The sequence below is a fragment of the Paroedura picta genome, chromosome 3 (assembly GCF_049243985.1).
Source record: "Paroedura picta isolate Pp20150507F chromosome 3, Ppicta_v3.0, whole genome shotgun sequence".
Taxonomy (NCBI): Eukaryota; Metazoa; Chordata; class Lepidosauria; order Squamata; family Gekkonidae; genus Paroedura; species Paroedura picta.
Genome location: NC_135371.1, coordinates 86,407,602 through 86,421,055, shown reverse-complemented (window position 1 = coordinate 86,421,055; position 13,454 = coordinate 86,407,602). Strand labels below are relative to the sequence as shown.

The 13,454-nt window shown below is 42.8% G+C and overlaps 1 protein-coding gene across 13 annotated transcripts in view; it reads right to left on the bottom strand.

Annotated features, from left to right (window-relative positions):
- The window catches only part of COL23A1 (collagen type XXIII alpha 1 chain), a 587,226-nt gene that overhangs the window by 165,698 nt on the left and 408,074 nt on the right, over positions 1-13,454 (bottom strand). For 12 of the 13 annotated variants that reach the window (XM_077326687.1, XM_077326689.1, XM_077326681.1 and 9 more), the window contains exon 4: positions 6,600-6,647. In XM_077326687.1, the coding sequence (XP_077182802.1) occupies positions 6,600-6,647 (48 nt within the window). Of the gene's footprint in view, positions 1-6,599; positions 6,648-6,747; positions 7,216-13,454 lie in introns of those variants that run through there. The other variant, XM_077326693.1, reaches the window with a different exon arrangement.

The window sequence follows — 13,454 nt, the reverse complement described above, 5'->3', positions numbered from 1 at the left end:
TTCATGTGTACTACTATGACCGTTTACGCTCTGGAGGTTTCATGTCATGCTGCAGGCTGGAATTTTAGTAGTGGCAGGTTGTCCCACCTCTTCCTCCATCCACATGGGGGAGCATTTGGCCTGGTACACCTCATCTGCCCCTGATTTGTGCTTCTGCACAGGAGCTGGGGCAGTGAAGTTCCCAGTGTGTAAACGGTCTATAAGTCTCTGTTCTCTCTCCCATATCCTGCAGTATAATCCCATATGACTTTGTGGTCCATCATTTATCATTCTATTTAGGTCACCTTGATCCCATGAGATTAGCTTTCATTTTAGAATACACATTACTGAATCCTAGAGTTAAAATATTAAATATATTTGTAGTATTTCTTTGTTTTACTTAATCTTTCCACACTCCTATTTACTGGTTTGATCACTGTAATTGACCATTTTTCCTTTTCTTGTACAACAAGCAGAATGACAAATGAGTAATCATGGAGGAGAAGAATACTTTGTGGGATCAGGGAAAGTGACTTTGGCCCCTTTACCCAATACTTTGCCATAGACTGGCAAATATGGCAATTTCTTTGCTGCCCAATTATTTTTTGATACACACATAAGATGGAAAGGTTACCGCAGTGGCAGATTCAACAGTACAGCCTTCACATACTGATAGGGTTGCCAATCTCCAGGTAAGGTCTACAGATCTGCTGGTATTAAAACAGGACATCAGATGACAGAGATCAGTTCCTCTGAAGAAAACGCCTGATCTGGATGGACTCTATGGCATTATACCCCGCTGAGCTCCCTCTATTCCTCAAACCCTGCCTCCCCCAGGTTCCACTCCCACAATTTCAGGAATTTCACAACCTGGAGTTGGCAACCCTACATACGGTAAAGCATAGTAGGCAGCCCACATTTATTTCAGTGAACTTTGTGCTCTAAACTCCCATCTTATTTCTGTTACAGCTGCTGAGAAAGTAATGAAATGGACTGAAAGGGGAACATGTCAATAGTCATTTATTTTTATGGGCATTCTTTTGAGAAGTATTTAATTATTCTTTGGGTCACTGAATGAGGGAGTATGTTAATCTTCAGAAATTCAAACTCCTCCGATTATGAGGTCCTGCCTGTTGCAAAACAGAAGGATTCTACTTTTTGAAATGGAGCATTTTTTTCTCATTTAGATTCTTCCCACATGCATGCACCCATCCATCTCAAAACAAAATTGCAAAATAGTGACAGCTCATCATCAGAGGGTCAGATCAGGGCTGGGCTCCCAATTTTTTTAAACCCTAGGGCAAGAAGCCATTTATAAATGGCCATTTCTTTGCAGTAACTCCCTCACTGGAATGAGTATCCTTCAGATCACAAGAACACCTCAAAAGGAGAGTGGTTTAAGAAATGGTAAAAATAAATTCAATGTGCAGGCCATCTGTAAACTGAGAGTTAAGATACTACCACTACTTTCATTGGGGCGGTACATCTGACATTATGGATCTACAGCTCAGTAGGCATACCCACTTATATTGGCCATGGGACAGATGCAAAAAAGAACACTGGACTAAGAATGAACTGTTTTGCATAATTCTTCTATGTCAGTGTGCCTCCACAGTTTCTACCCTGCCATATGGAGGGCTTTATAATATTTGATACGGTTAGTGGTAAATTACAAGTGTATGGTAAGTGAATCCTTCAGGTTGCAGGAATTACCTACCCAGCATGTGATTTTAATATCCTCTGTAACTAATTCTTTTGAAGCACATTTGAACAGTACACATTCCACAGACAGAACGGTTGGTCATCCCACAGTACCACAAAATTTAATGTTTAATACGTAATCCATTTCACGACAACCGAAAAGTAGAATACCAGAACAAAGCAGACCTGGTGGCACAGAAATGTGAAGCACAACGGGATGCTATGAGGCACAGGCAGTAATCCATTCCTTATGACTAAAGGGGTGAGGAAAGCAGGGTTGGGGTGGCCAACAGAAGAAACGAATAGACACAAATGTAGTGCTGCTGTCCAGATAAAATAATATTGTGTTTTCTGGGTTTGGGGGCAGCATTCAGAGCTAAAAAGAACTTTCTCAGAGTTGCAGTAAAGTATACAGTTTGAAAGCTTAGGAGGAAAACATGCTTTGCACATAAAATATGTAAATTTCCTATATGAAAGGAAATGAAAGTGTTATCTAAGTTGAAAAGGCTTCTTTGCAACTCCATAGCAGAACAGCAATATCCCATGAAACTGATTGGAGTCCCCACCCCCACCCCCCACCCCCAAAAAAGAAGAAAGTAAGAAAAAAAGAAGAAAAAACAAATCTGGACCAGAAACTCAAAAACTGAGAGTAAAAAAGCATGAAGTGGAGAAAATGTAAGGACCTGATCCTGCAACTGATAGCATGCCTGTAATCTAATGTAACTAAGCAGAGCCCCTTTTTAACTTATTCATAGCTCCAGGTGGATAGATAACAGGGCAATTCACATGTGTCAGCAATTGCAAAACGACAACCAATAAAGTAATATTTTGAGTTACAATCAGGTGAAGTACAGCGAGCGACAGCAGCGATTATCTCTGTGATTTAAAAAAAATTACCATGCATAAGTTAATCAAGCTGCAAGCCAATTTTTTAATCTCATGAGCGCTAGAAACACATGTTGCATATTCAGTCCCAGAAATTCCAACCAAAACGTTAAGTGTGGAATGGAAATGCTATCCAGCCCATATGCTATCCTATACCACTGCGTAAATTTAAAGGGCAAAAGCTCTGAGGCTGGCAACAATTACATCTGCCTCCATTGAAGTCGCCCTATTTATATTATTTCTAATAACCGCTATCACTGACTTTGCATTTGTAACAGTGATCTATAGGTAAATTAAAAATGTTTCCATTTTTAATCCCCTCCTCATTAATCAATTTTATAATTTTGGTAGGTTTCCCTTTTAAAGTGTTTGGACAGAGGCTTCTGCATATAAACCTAATCTTCATGATACAGCAGCAAAGTACTTCTCAGAATAGTGCCCTTTGAATAGATGAAGCTCCAAAGAGAACCCCAATTAGAGTAAAATGCATATTATTTGATGCTTAAGGATGTTTTTGCTGATGACCAAATAAGAGTTGGTTTTTTAGGTCGCTGTCCTCTGTATTTTTCACATCACATTGCAGCATTTTTCTCTGAGCCTTGAGGATGCTAAGCTAAATTTTGTTCATTCATATGTACACACAAATGCTAGGAAGGAAGTGACAGGATAACCTTGAAAACAGTCATGTGTGTGTGTTTGTGTGTGTGTATGTGTGTGTGACAGGAATGTCTGACAAATTTTTATTTCAGTATCAAGTTCTGAAATACCACAAACAAATCTAACCTTTTCTTGGGATTTGAATTTGAATAGCTCAGGTGTTTGAGGGGAAGTGTCTTAATTTGAAGGGACATTACAGATGAAATGACAAAGATGAACTTGTTATTTAGGTAGATGGTGCTATATAACTCCTACATGTTTCTCTAAAGATCTCTTGGAGTCTAGCTCCTAATTTACATTGGACCTCTTTTATATCCCATCAAGAAGAGCAAGTTAGCAACAGAAGGCAAAGAAGGGACTGTTGGGCAGGAGGAGATGGAAAGAGGTTTAAACCTGGGTGTAAACTGTATGGAGCTTTTATTCCAATCCCAGGTCGATTCAGTCCCTGCCCTCTACACAGAATGTGATTTCTGTTTTGATTTGGGGCAATTTAAATTTTCCTTCTGCAGCAAGAAGGATTGATCTGGAGTGACCCTACCTTTATTGTGCAATATCTTAGAGTGCTTTTAAGCCTCAATATATTTAAAAATCGCATTGTTTTGAATCTGGGCTCTCCTCCGTGGTACAGAACCCGTGATTGGCTACAGGTGGTCATGTGACAAACTTGCCTTAAAAGAGAAGCCCTAATTTCTCTCAAGTTCTGTAGGTTTTTCTGCCTTCTTCGATCCTCCCCCCCCCTTCAAGAAAAGAAAGGATTTTTTCCTTCCTCCTCTGACTTCTTGGATCCTCTCCCCCCTTCAAGAAAAGAAAGAGTCTCCATTTGCCTCACCGCCCTTCTGAACTACCCTAACCCTCAATGGGGAGGGGGGGAGAGGAAGACTCGAGTTCAAAGCGATCTGAATTCAACAGGACTGACAATGGAATAAGCAAAGTAAGTGCAGACTCTGCCCTAGTGAAATGAGATGTCAGCTGAGATCTGGTCCTGATGGAGCTATCAAAGTTCTTCAGGGCCTGTAAAATGGCAGTCTTCCACCATGTCTATGGCTGAGACCAGGGCTGTTCGAAGCTTTATGGGTCTCTCCCCATTCTCCTCTAACTTAGCTTTGTGTTATCTCCAGTGTTATCACCAATCAACAAGAGGGAGCAAAGACCGTTTACGCACTGGAGGTTTCATGCCGGGCTGCAGGCTAGAGTTTTAGTTCTGGCAGGTTGCCCCACCTCTTCCTGCATCCACAACGGGGGAGCATTGGCCCAGTGCACCTCATCTGCCCCCGATTTGTGCTTCTGCGTGGGAGCTGGAGCAGTGAAGTTTCCAGTGCGTAAACGGTCAAAGAGAGTAAGGGGGTGGGGATGGAGTTTTAAACTGTATTTTAGTCTTGGGTTTTTATTGGATTTTTTTTCTCTTGTAATATATATTATTGTGTATGTTATTTTAGTGCTGTCAGGTGGCCTGAGCCCATATGGGGAAGGGTGGTATAGAAATAACAACAAAAACAACAAACTTTGCTATTAGGATGTTGCTGGAAAGGCAAGCAGGCAAGGTATACTCTCACTCTCTCTCCTTTCCCACTTGCAGGGGAGGAACTTTGGGAATGTTTCTGCCAGCTGAGTATGACTCTGGACTGAGCTGCTGTTCCCTATCTTTACTGAGGTATTTTCAGCCTAGTGGTTCCCCAGAGGGCTCGTGACATTTGTCTCCAGGCTTGTCAGCCCCCTGCTGGGGATGGGGGATATCCTGACCTCAGTTGGCAGTTATTTGCCACTGCTCAACTGGCCAAGGAGGTCAGTGGGGAGTTGAGGCACCAAATGGTGGGGAGATACCAGCAGTGTCCCTACTCACTGATATTATTTCAATTGTGCCTCAACCATAGGCCTGGCAGAACAACTCTGTTTTACAATCCCTGCAAAATCGTTCAATCATGCAGTTTTGCCAAAATGCCACAGCAATTGGTACTCTCTGGCAACATGCTGATATCACTTCTGGGTACATGGGTAACAAAGAGCAAAATGCCCCTTTTGCATACTAATACACATTAATGGCTCCATACTACACTTGAGAATTAATTTATATTTACCTTGAAATAAATGTACATTGTAGAGTTATCATCTTATAACACATGCATACTTAACCAGGGGTGATAGTTATTTTAAAAAGAGGCCTGCCCTGTTTTTCAGTCAATATGTGTACAACCTCTACAAGGTCCTTTTTGTTTGGAAAATATTTAATTGTTTTATGTCTGGAGCTTTTGTGTATGATACACTATGTATGCTTGACTGATGAAGGCCACCAGGTCAAAACACGTTGGGTCATATAATCCTTATTGGACATGATTTAATGATTTAATCTATAAATATGAGGCTATTATTTAGGCCTGAAATTGTTTTTATTCACCTGGTAATAAATACATGAATTTTTGCATATTTGAATATTTTAAACTTTCTATGTGTTGCTATTGTATTATTAGCCTGCATATTTGTATTTTTAACCTTTTTGGTTCTTGATTCAAAATTTCTTTGGGTTAAGTTTATTTCTCCTTTTCTTTTTTTTCATAGGAAGTGACTTCAGCATGTGGCTGACAATATCATGTCACCGGTGACTAGGCCCTGCCTAATTATCCTATTTGGCCTTTTTTCTGTTTATTCTGTGAGAAGATTTGTGTCCTCCTGTGGAATAAAAGCTCTGCAGAAATGCTTATACAAACAAATTGCCCTAGAGTCCTCATGCCCCAAAATAACACTTTGTTAAGCTACTGGTCTCCCCTCCAGTAATTCTATAGGAGACCAGGATAGGGGAAAGAGTAGAAAGAGTAGAAAAATGAACTAACAACTAAGTAGGTTGAGCTATGTTTTATTTTATATCTGCTATGTATATGATCTATTTTTGTGAATATCTATCTTAGTAAAAAGATGAGGGCAAGTGGAGCTGGGATTTAGATGACTACGCCTTGAAAACACACTTCCTAGGCTGGGTTCAAGACAGACTCGCTTAAGTTCTGTTTTCTGCTTACTGAATAACCACACATTCTCCTAGACATGCACAAGTCTATATAGCCAGCAACACTATTAATTATTCTTCTAGCACAATAGTTGTTGGGAGCAAGTAAAATTTGCAATAAACAATACCAGCACCACATGCATATTTTTTTTTAAGTTGAGCCTTACAATAAACTCGATTTTGTAAGAAGAAAAGAAATATATATTTTTACTATATGTAAGATGACTGCACTAGGCAGAAAAATAAGCATCATTCTCTTTAACTGTTTGTCTATATTCTGACGGAAAAGCAGCATCTGGTACCAATTTGTGTTCTAGGCACACCTCTACCAAAAGTGCTGTTCTGACAAAATGATACAAAAAAGGAAATAAATGCCTTAACTTTGTTGACTCAAGACCAAGAGCAATGTCCATGGTACTTACTGGAGGACCTGAAAAACAAAATGCAATATGTTTAGTATTAATAAGAGAGGCCTATATTTCTGTATAACAAAAAACCCTTCTGAAGTTACAAGTAAAAGCCCCGTCCACCTCCAAATGATGAACTGCATGGCATGCCGGTATTTCAGAAATGGAAGGATTATTTAAGGCACACTGTAGTGTTTCATGTGGCTTTATTAAATACTAGATATTAAGCCCGCTGTGGGCAAAATACAGCGGGCCCTAGCATGATGGATGGGTGGAGGGATGGGGTGAAGGAAGGAGGAAAAGGAGAAAGAGAGACAGAAAGACAGAAAGAAAGGGAGGAAGATAGAGACAGAAGAAGAGGGAGAGAAACAGGTAGCCAGAAAGAGGCAGATGGAAGAGAGGGAAGAAGGGAGAAAGGGAAAAACAAAAGGAATGCTGGGAGGAAGGGAAGGAGAAAGGGAATGCTGGGAGGAAGAAAGGGAATGCTGGGAGGAAGGGAAGGAGAAAGGGAATGCTGGGAGGAAGGGAGGAACAGAGTAAGGTAGGTGGCCTTGGGACCTTCTGCTGGGCCCAGGGGCAGGCTAGGCTGCCCCAGGGCCCGGCAGAAGGCTCGGGACGGGGGCGGCGGGCTTTGAGGCCTACTGCCCGGCCCAGGAGCAGGCTAGGCTGCCCCAGGGCCCGGCAGAAGGCTCGGGACGGGGGCGGCGGGCTTTGAGGCCTACTGCCGGGCCCAGGAGCAGGCTAGGCTGCCCCAGGGCCCGGCAGAAGGCTCGGGACGGGGGCGGCGGGCTTTGAGGCCTACTGCCGGGCCCAGGAGCAGGCTAGGCTGCCCCAGGGCCCGGCAGAAGGCTCGGGACGGGGGCGGCGGGCTTTGCGGCCTACTGCCGGGCCCAGGAGCAGGCTAGGCTGCCCCAGGGCCCGGCAGAAGGCTCGGGACGGGGGCGGCGGGCTTTGCGGCCTACTGCCGGGCCCAGGGGCAGGCTAGGCTGCCCCAGGGCCCGGCAGAAGGCTCGGGACGGGGGCGGCGGGCTTTGAGGCCTACTGCCGGGCCCAGGGGCAGGCTAGGCTGCCCCAGGGCCCGGCAGAAGGCTCGGGACGGGGGCGGCGGGCTTTGCGGCCTACTGCCGGGCCCAGGGGCAGGCTAGGCTGCCCCAGGGCCCGGCAGAAGGCTCGGGACGGGGGCGGCGGGCTTTGCGGCCTACTGCCGGGCCCAGGGGCAGGCTCGGCTGCCCCAGGGCCCGGCAGAAGGCTCGGGACTTTGGGAGTGGGCTTTGTGTCCTTCTGGCGGGCCCAAGGGCAGGTGAGCCTGCCCCAGGGCCCGGCAGAAGGCTCCCTGGGCGAGGGGAAGCCGGCCGGAGGACTTACCGCTGGGGAAGGCTTCTTCCTCTGAGCGGCAACTCCCCGGCCGGCCCAGGCGAGGCTGGGCCAAGCAGCCAATGGGGAGCCGCGCTTTGCGCGGCTCCCCATTGGCTGCTTGGCCCTCGAGTGACACTCGGAGGGCCCAATCAGGAGCCGCTTCGCGGCTCCTGATTGGACCCTCCGAGTTTTTATCCCGGACAGGGCCCGCCCTAACTCCTCCCCACTTGCCCTTACTCCTTTATTCCTCCCGCTCCTCCGGAGCGGGGGGAGGGTTAAAGATGGGAAGCTGAGTTTACAAATCGGAACCCCTGAAAACACCTACCTGAAACAAATAAAACTGTAAGATGATATGACTACAACATAAAGCTGAATCAATACAAAAACAGAGGTGAAGATGATCTCGTGGCCATTGCAAAAATAATGAAGCTGAAGTCAGAAGATTCATATATACTATACTAAGGCACTTTAAAGCTGACCAGTCCCAATCCTTCCCAGTTAATTTTCCACTCAAACTTGCATTCTACTGGCATTTTCAATACATGGTATACCGGGAGGCTTCTCAAGGATACTTACTACATGGCACGCTATGCTGAAAATTTGGTGCCTCTACCTCAAAAAACAGCCCACCCAAGCTCCAAAATCATATGGAAACCATTGACTATAATGGTCGCCATAGGCTATAATGATGTTGAAGAAATTCAACACTCCTGAATATTTACTGAATCTGAATACCATTGGGAATATTAATATGTTAAGGTACAATTTATCTGAACCCCAAAAAATGTGGGTTTCTTTTTTGTACATTCCTGCTCTGGATACTAAAACAAACATATCCCTGCATCTCTTATTCTCCCAATATCTACTTAGCCTTGTCAGTAAAATTCACATTCCTTGATTCCTTCGTTCAAGTTGATGGAAAAGCATTAAAGTGAGCCCTAGAGAAGGCCCACTGAAATTTAGAAAATGTAATCGATGTCAACTATGGTGTGGCAGAAAAAACCCACCCAAATCTTTAATTGACTTATAGGGCTTTGGCTGGAGAGCCATCTCATTCTGCAGCTCAATATCCTCAAGTTGCTGATGAACCATATTTTTGTTCTCTTGAGACCCATTTCCAGTGAGGAATCTGGAGCTAATCCAAGAGCAAGAAGTTTGTTAATTATCTCTGTACATCAAGAGGAATGAGGGTTGACCAACAGGAGAAAAGCCCTACTGGTTGAAAATGAAATTTATCAGTAATAAATGAGAGCCAGGCCCTGGCTTTCACCAGATCAGCCTCCTGACAGTGAACCACAATAGCAGTACATTTGGGGGCAGTAAAAAGAGCTCTCAGGAAGACTGACTGTATTTCCCCCAGAGAAGTATATCTGCTATAAGGGCCTAACTGAGCACCATATATAGGTTACTTCACAGATTTGGCCAAATATAATTTGTTAGCAGTGGGAATATAGCTGCCTCCCTTGTTTTAATAGAATCTCAATACAGCTGTTGTACTCCTTCGAGTGAAGTCAGCTTCAAGTCTAATAGGTGCAAAATCACACTGAGATATCTAAAGCATATACTGGTTCAATGCAATGACCACTAATAGTCCAGGGGTCTGGTACCATAAGCAACAATGCAAGGTCTGGCTACAATCCAGGGTCTGTTTCATACATAACAATCCAAGGGGATGGATTCACAGGTTACAGATTACGGTTCTATAATTAGCTAGATCCCCTTGGCTTGCTTTAAAAAATAGGCACTATGGTGGCAAGGTTCCAATCATGAGGAATTTGGGCCATCTGACTGATATATGTAAATAAGGAGGCCACCAATCTACATTAGATTTCAATAAATCATGAAATCAATACCCGGGGCTTTAATAAAATTTACATTGAACTGACAGAAGGCAAATCCCCAAGATTCTGTTTTATTTTTATTCATCTTGTAGCCTGTTCTTCTTCTAAAAAACTCAGAGTGGTTTAGGTTCCCAGTAATCACTTTATCAAAGGCCAATCAAATCCATTCCTGTTTAGCTTCAATAATGTTACAGTATCGCATAATCCTCAGCTCTTCTCATTGAAGTTTCACAAACATCAATAGTGTTTTCTAGTCTGTATCACATCAGAGTACAGGTGGAGGAACAAATGTTTGAATTACAATGAAGTTAGCATGTAAGAAAGAAAGATTTCAGCACAGCCCTCTCCTTCATATGCCGTCTTTACATATACAGAGTGGTTTTCAACATAGAGAATGTATGAGCTTCCATTCACAATCTGAAGTGGTTCAAGCCAGGGAAATCTTTATCTTACACCTCTTCTCTCTTCTATATTTAAGCTGGCCATCAGTCAAAGATCATGGAAGGAAATTATTGTTTCTGTACTGTTTGTTTGGGAAGGAAGACGGCATGGTACAGCCTGATCTTATCAGATCTTGGAAAATAAGCAGGGTCAACCCTGGTTAGTATTTGGATGGGAGACCTTCAAGGAAGGTGATGGCAAACCACCTCTGGTTCTCACTTGCCTTGAAAGGCCCTTGCTGGGGTTGCCATAAGTTGGTTGCAAGCTGATGGCACTTCACACACAAAGAGTTTGCTTTCCTACTCAGGCTCTTCATACTCTAGTCCCACAGAGACCCCAGAACCAGAGGTGAGCATTTGGTCTGACTAGCCTAATGGAATCCATGTTTCACCCCTATTTACAAGAGACATTTTTACACTCTTTTCTTTTTAGTGTCTTCATGCTCCATTTCCTATGTGATCAAAACCAGAAGGATTAAATAGGGGGAAATGTGGGAAAAATTAAAGAAAAACTGAACGCCTTGAAAAACAATTTAAAATTAGAAACATGCTTTTGTTTGTTTATGCAAGCATCTTCAAGCACTAAACCTACTTTAAATCCTATTTTAATGTCAGCGGAGACAAGGTATCAATCTAAAGTGCTGGAATAATAATTATAGACAGATCAAGGAATCCATTGGCTTCATATTGCGCTTCTGCTGAAAAAGTTCAGTATGGACACAAGGCCACAACTCAAGGCAATGTGGTTGTGCCAGAATCCAGCCCCACCTATTTAGTATTTTATTAATGCTTTCATATTGACACGTCACAGTGGTGCTATAGGGCTGTGCAGCACTGGCACAGTTGGAGAGGGGCAATATGGAACTGGGATGATTCCTTCTGTCTTCTGAGACTCATTGAGTCTGGAACTCAGACACCAACATGATATTGCCAGCCTAAACTGAAGACTGAATGTTGGAATGAAAGGTTTCCTGGCACGGAACAGAACTGCAGAATGATGCTTTCCTTCCCAGGGACTGGATGCAAGCAGAAACAGTTCATTAATATAACCAGGTTGTCCAACAGAGCACATCTACGTGCCACAAAATTGCATTAGTTATTGAACTACAAGATGAAGGTGCTACTTGCTTAATTCAATAGACACATTAGTGCTTTAGCGAAGAAATAAAGAAATATTCTAGTCAAAGTGGACAATATCTGGGTTCTCAGAAAAGTTCCTTACTTTGGAGTCCTTAGTATAACTAGCTCAAAAGGATCTTTCATTTCTTCCAAGTGGGATTTTTTATCACTCATGATTGGCCAGAATTGTTCAAAAGTCCTAATGTATTGTGTATAGTCTAGTGAAGGACAAAAATCCAGTAAATGAATCCAGTATTTTAGAAGTCTTCAACTGCAAGGTCAATAAAACATCCAACTCTAAAATCTCACAATTTCTATCAGCCCGCTACATTTGCACTGGTTGTTACTAGGCTGTTGGCCAGCATAATTAACTGAGATGCATTGTATCACACATTCAGTTCCTGTTCCCTAATGAAAACAACCTCTATACGGAACAAAATATAGCCCAAAGGCCTAATTAGTTCTTAGACAAGCCCTGTATTTCCAAACAGTATTTTGCAAATGGTCACAAGCTAATTCTCAGTTCATTAACATACATAAGTTGTCTTCCTTTAGGAAAAATCTGTATCACTTCTGAGTTCCTGAATCCCCCCCCCCCCTGGATACTGCAATAAAATATTTTCTGCTGTGAACAAATAAAGAAAACAATGATCCCAGGAATCTTGGGAACCTTTGGCAAAAGTATCATCACTGGGCCTCTGGAAGAGAGAAGGGACACATATTGAAAATTCTCACGTACTGTCCTTGTTTGAAAGGAGAATGCCAGTGCTTTGAGAGAATTAGCCTGTTTCCTGGCAATGTGCCCTTGGGAAATGTATGTTCTCGGATGTGAGCGCTGGCATAGCTAACAGGATCATTGCTAACAGGACTGGATCCCACAGAAAGGCTTGCAGAAGGACTTGGTGGAGCTGTCAGCAGAAGGAAGAACAGAGATTTCACCCAATTTCCATGATAGATAACAGAGAGAGAAGTAAAAGGGAGAAAAATATTTGCTCTTCCCACTCAATCCACAAGCTTCTCTGCCGGTTATAACCCACTGTTATCTTGTTTGGGAACAATATTTTTAAACTGCTTGACATTTGGAATTCTGTGTATTTTCCCCCTTGAATTCCTACAAGGGGCAGTGAGGGACAACATACCTTTGACAGGTGTTCAACTGCTTAAATAGTACTGCTACCAAATAACTATGGTTCATACAGTAGCTTTGCCACTTGCAATCTTTATCATAGTTCTTGCTTTCTTAGAAGAGTTAGAATCTAGTAGTATCACTTTAAAGACCATCATGATCTTCAAGGTATAAGCTTTTGAGAGTAAAGCTCCTTCCATCAAATGCTAGTTATTATTATGAAGTATTTAATTTATATACCGCCCTCACATGTGGCTCAGGGCAGTGTACAACATACATTCACATCAATAAAACACAGATATTAAGAATCTTAAAAACAATAAATAAATCGCAGTGTTAAAACTCAGCACCTCAGTATCACCACGCAGTTGTCCAATGCATTTATCCAATGCAACCTATCAGAGGACATTTTCTGTGGGGAGTTGTCCAGGGCAGGCTCATTTGACGTTAAGGGAGCCTTGACTGTTGAAAACTTATACCATGGAAATTTAAGCTGTGACTGGACTTAAATCTAGCTCTTCTCCTACAGACCAGCATCGCTACCTTGAAATATCTTCTCTCTTGGTAACTCAAGGGGAGCCAAGACTGAAATATTTCACCTTCTATGTCCTTACAGATAATCACGGTAACAGATAGTTGTACTAGCTGGTATATTATTTCTTCTATGTAGTTGTGTTCAAAGGACCTCTATATCTGGAGGATTTTAGAGTAGATGGACTAGCCCTGGATCATGCTACATACTATATTTAGAAGTTCTCATTTCAAATGCATCATGTAGCTATACGACTCCTCTTGGGGAAACCAACATTCTCACAGAAGAGTTGCACTTTTCTAAGCCCATTGACTCCACTGGATTTAGAAGGGTATAACTCTGCTTAGGACTGCACTTCGGACTCCACAGAACTAGTGTAATGATTACTGTTTTCTTTCTACTGAACCACCTTTGCT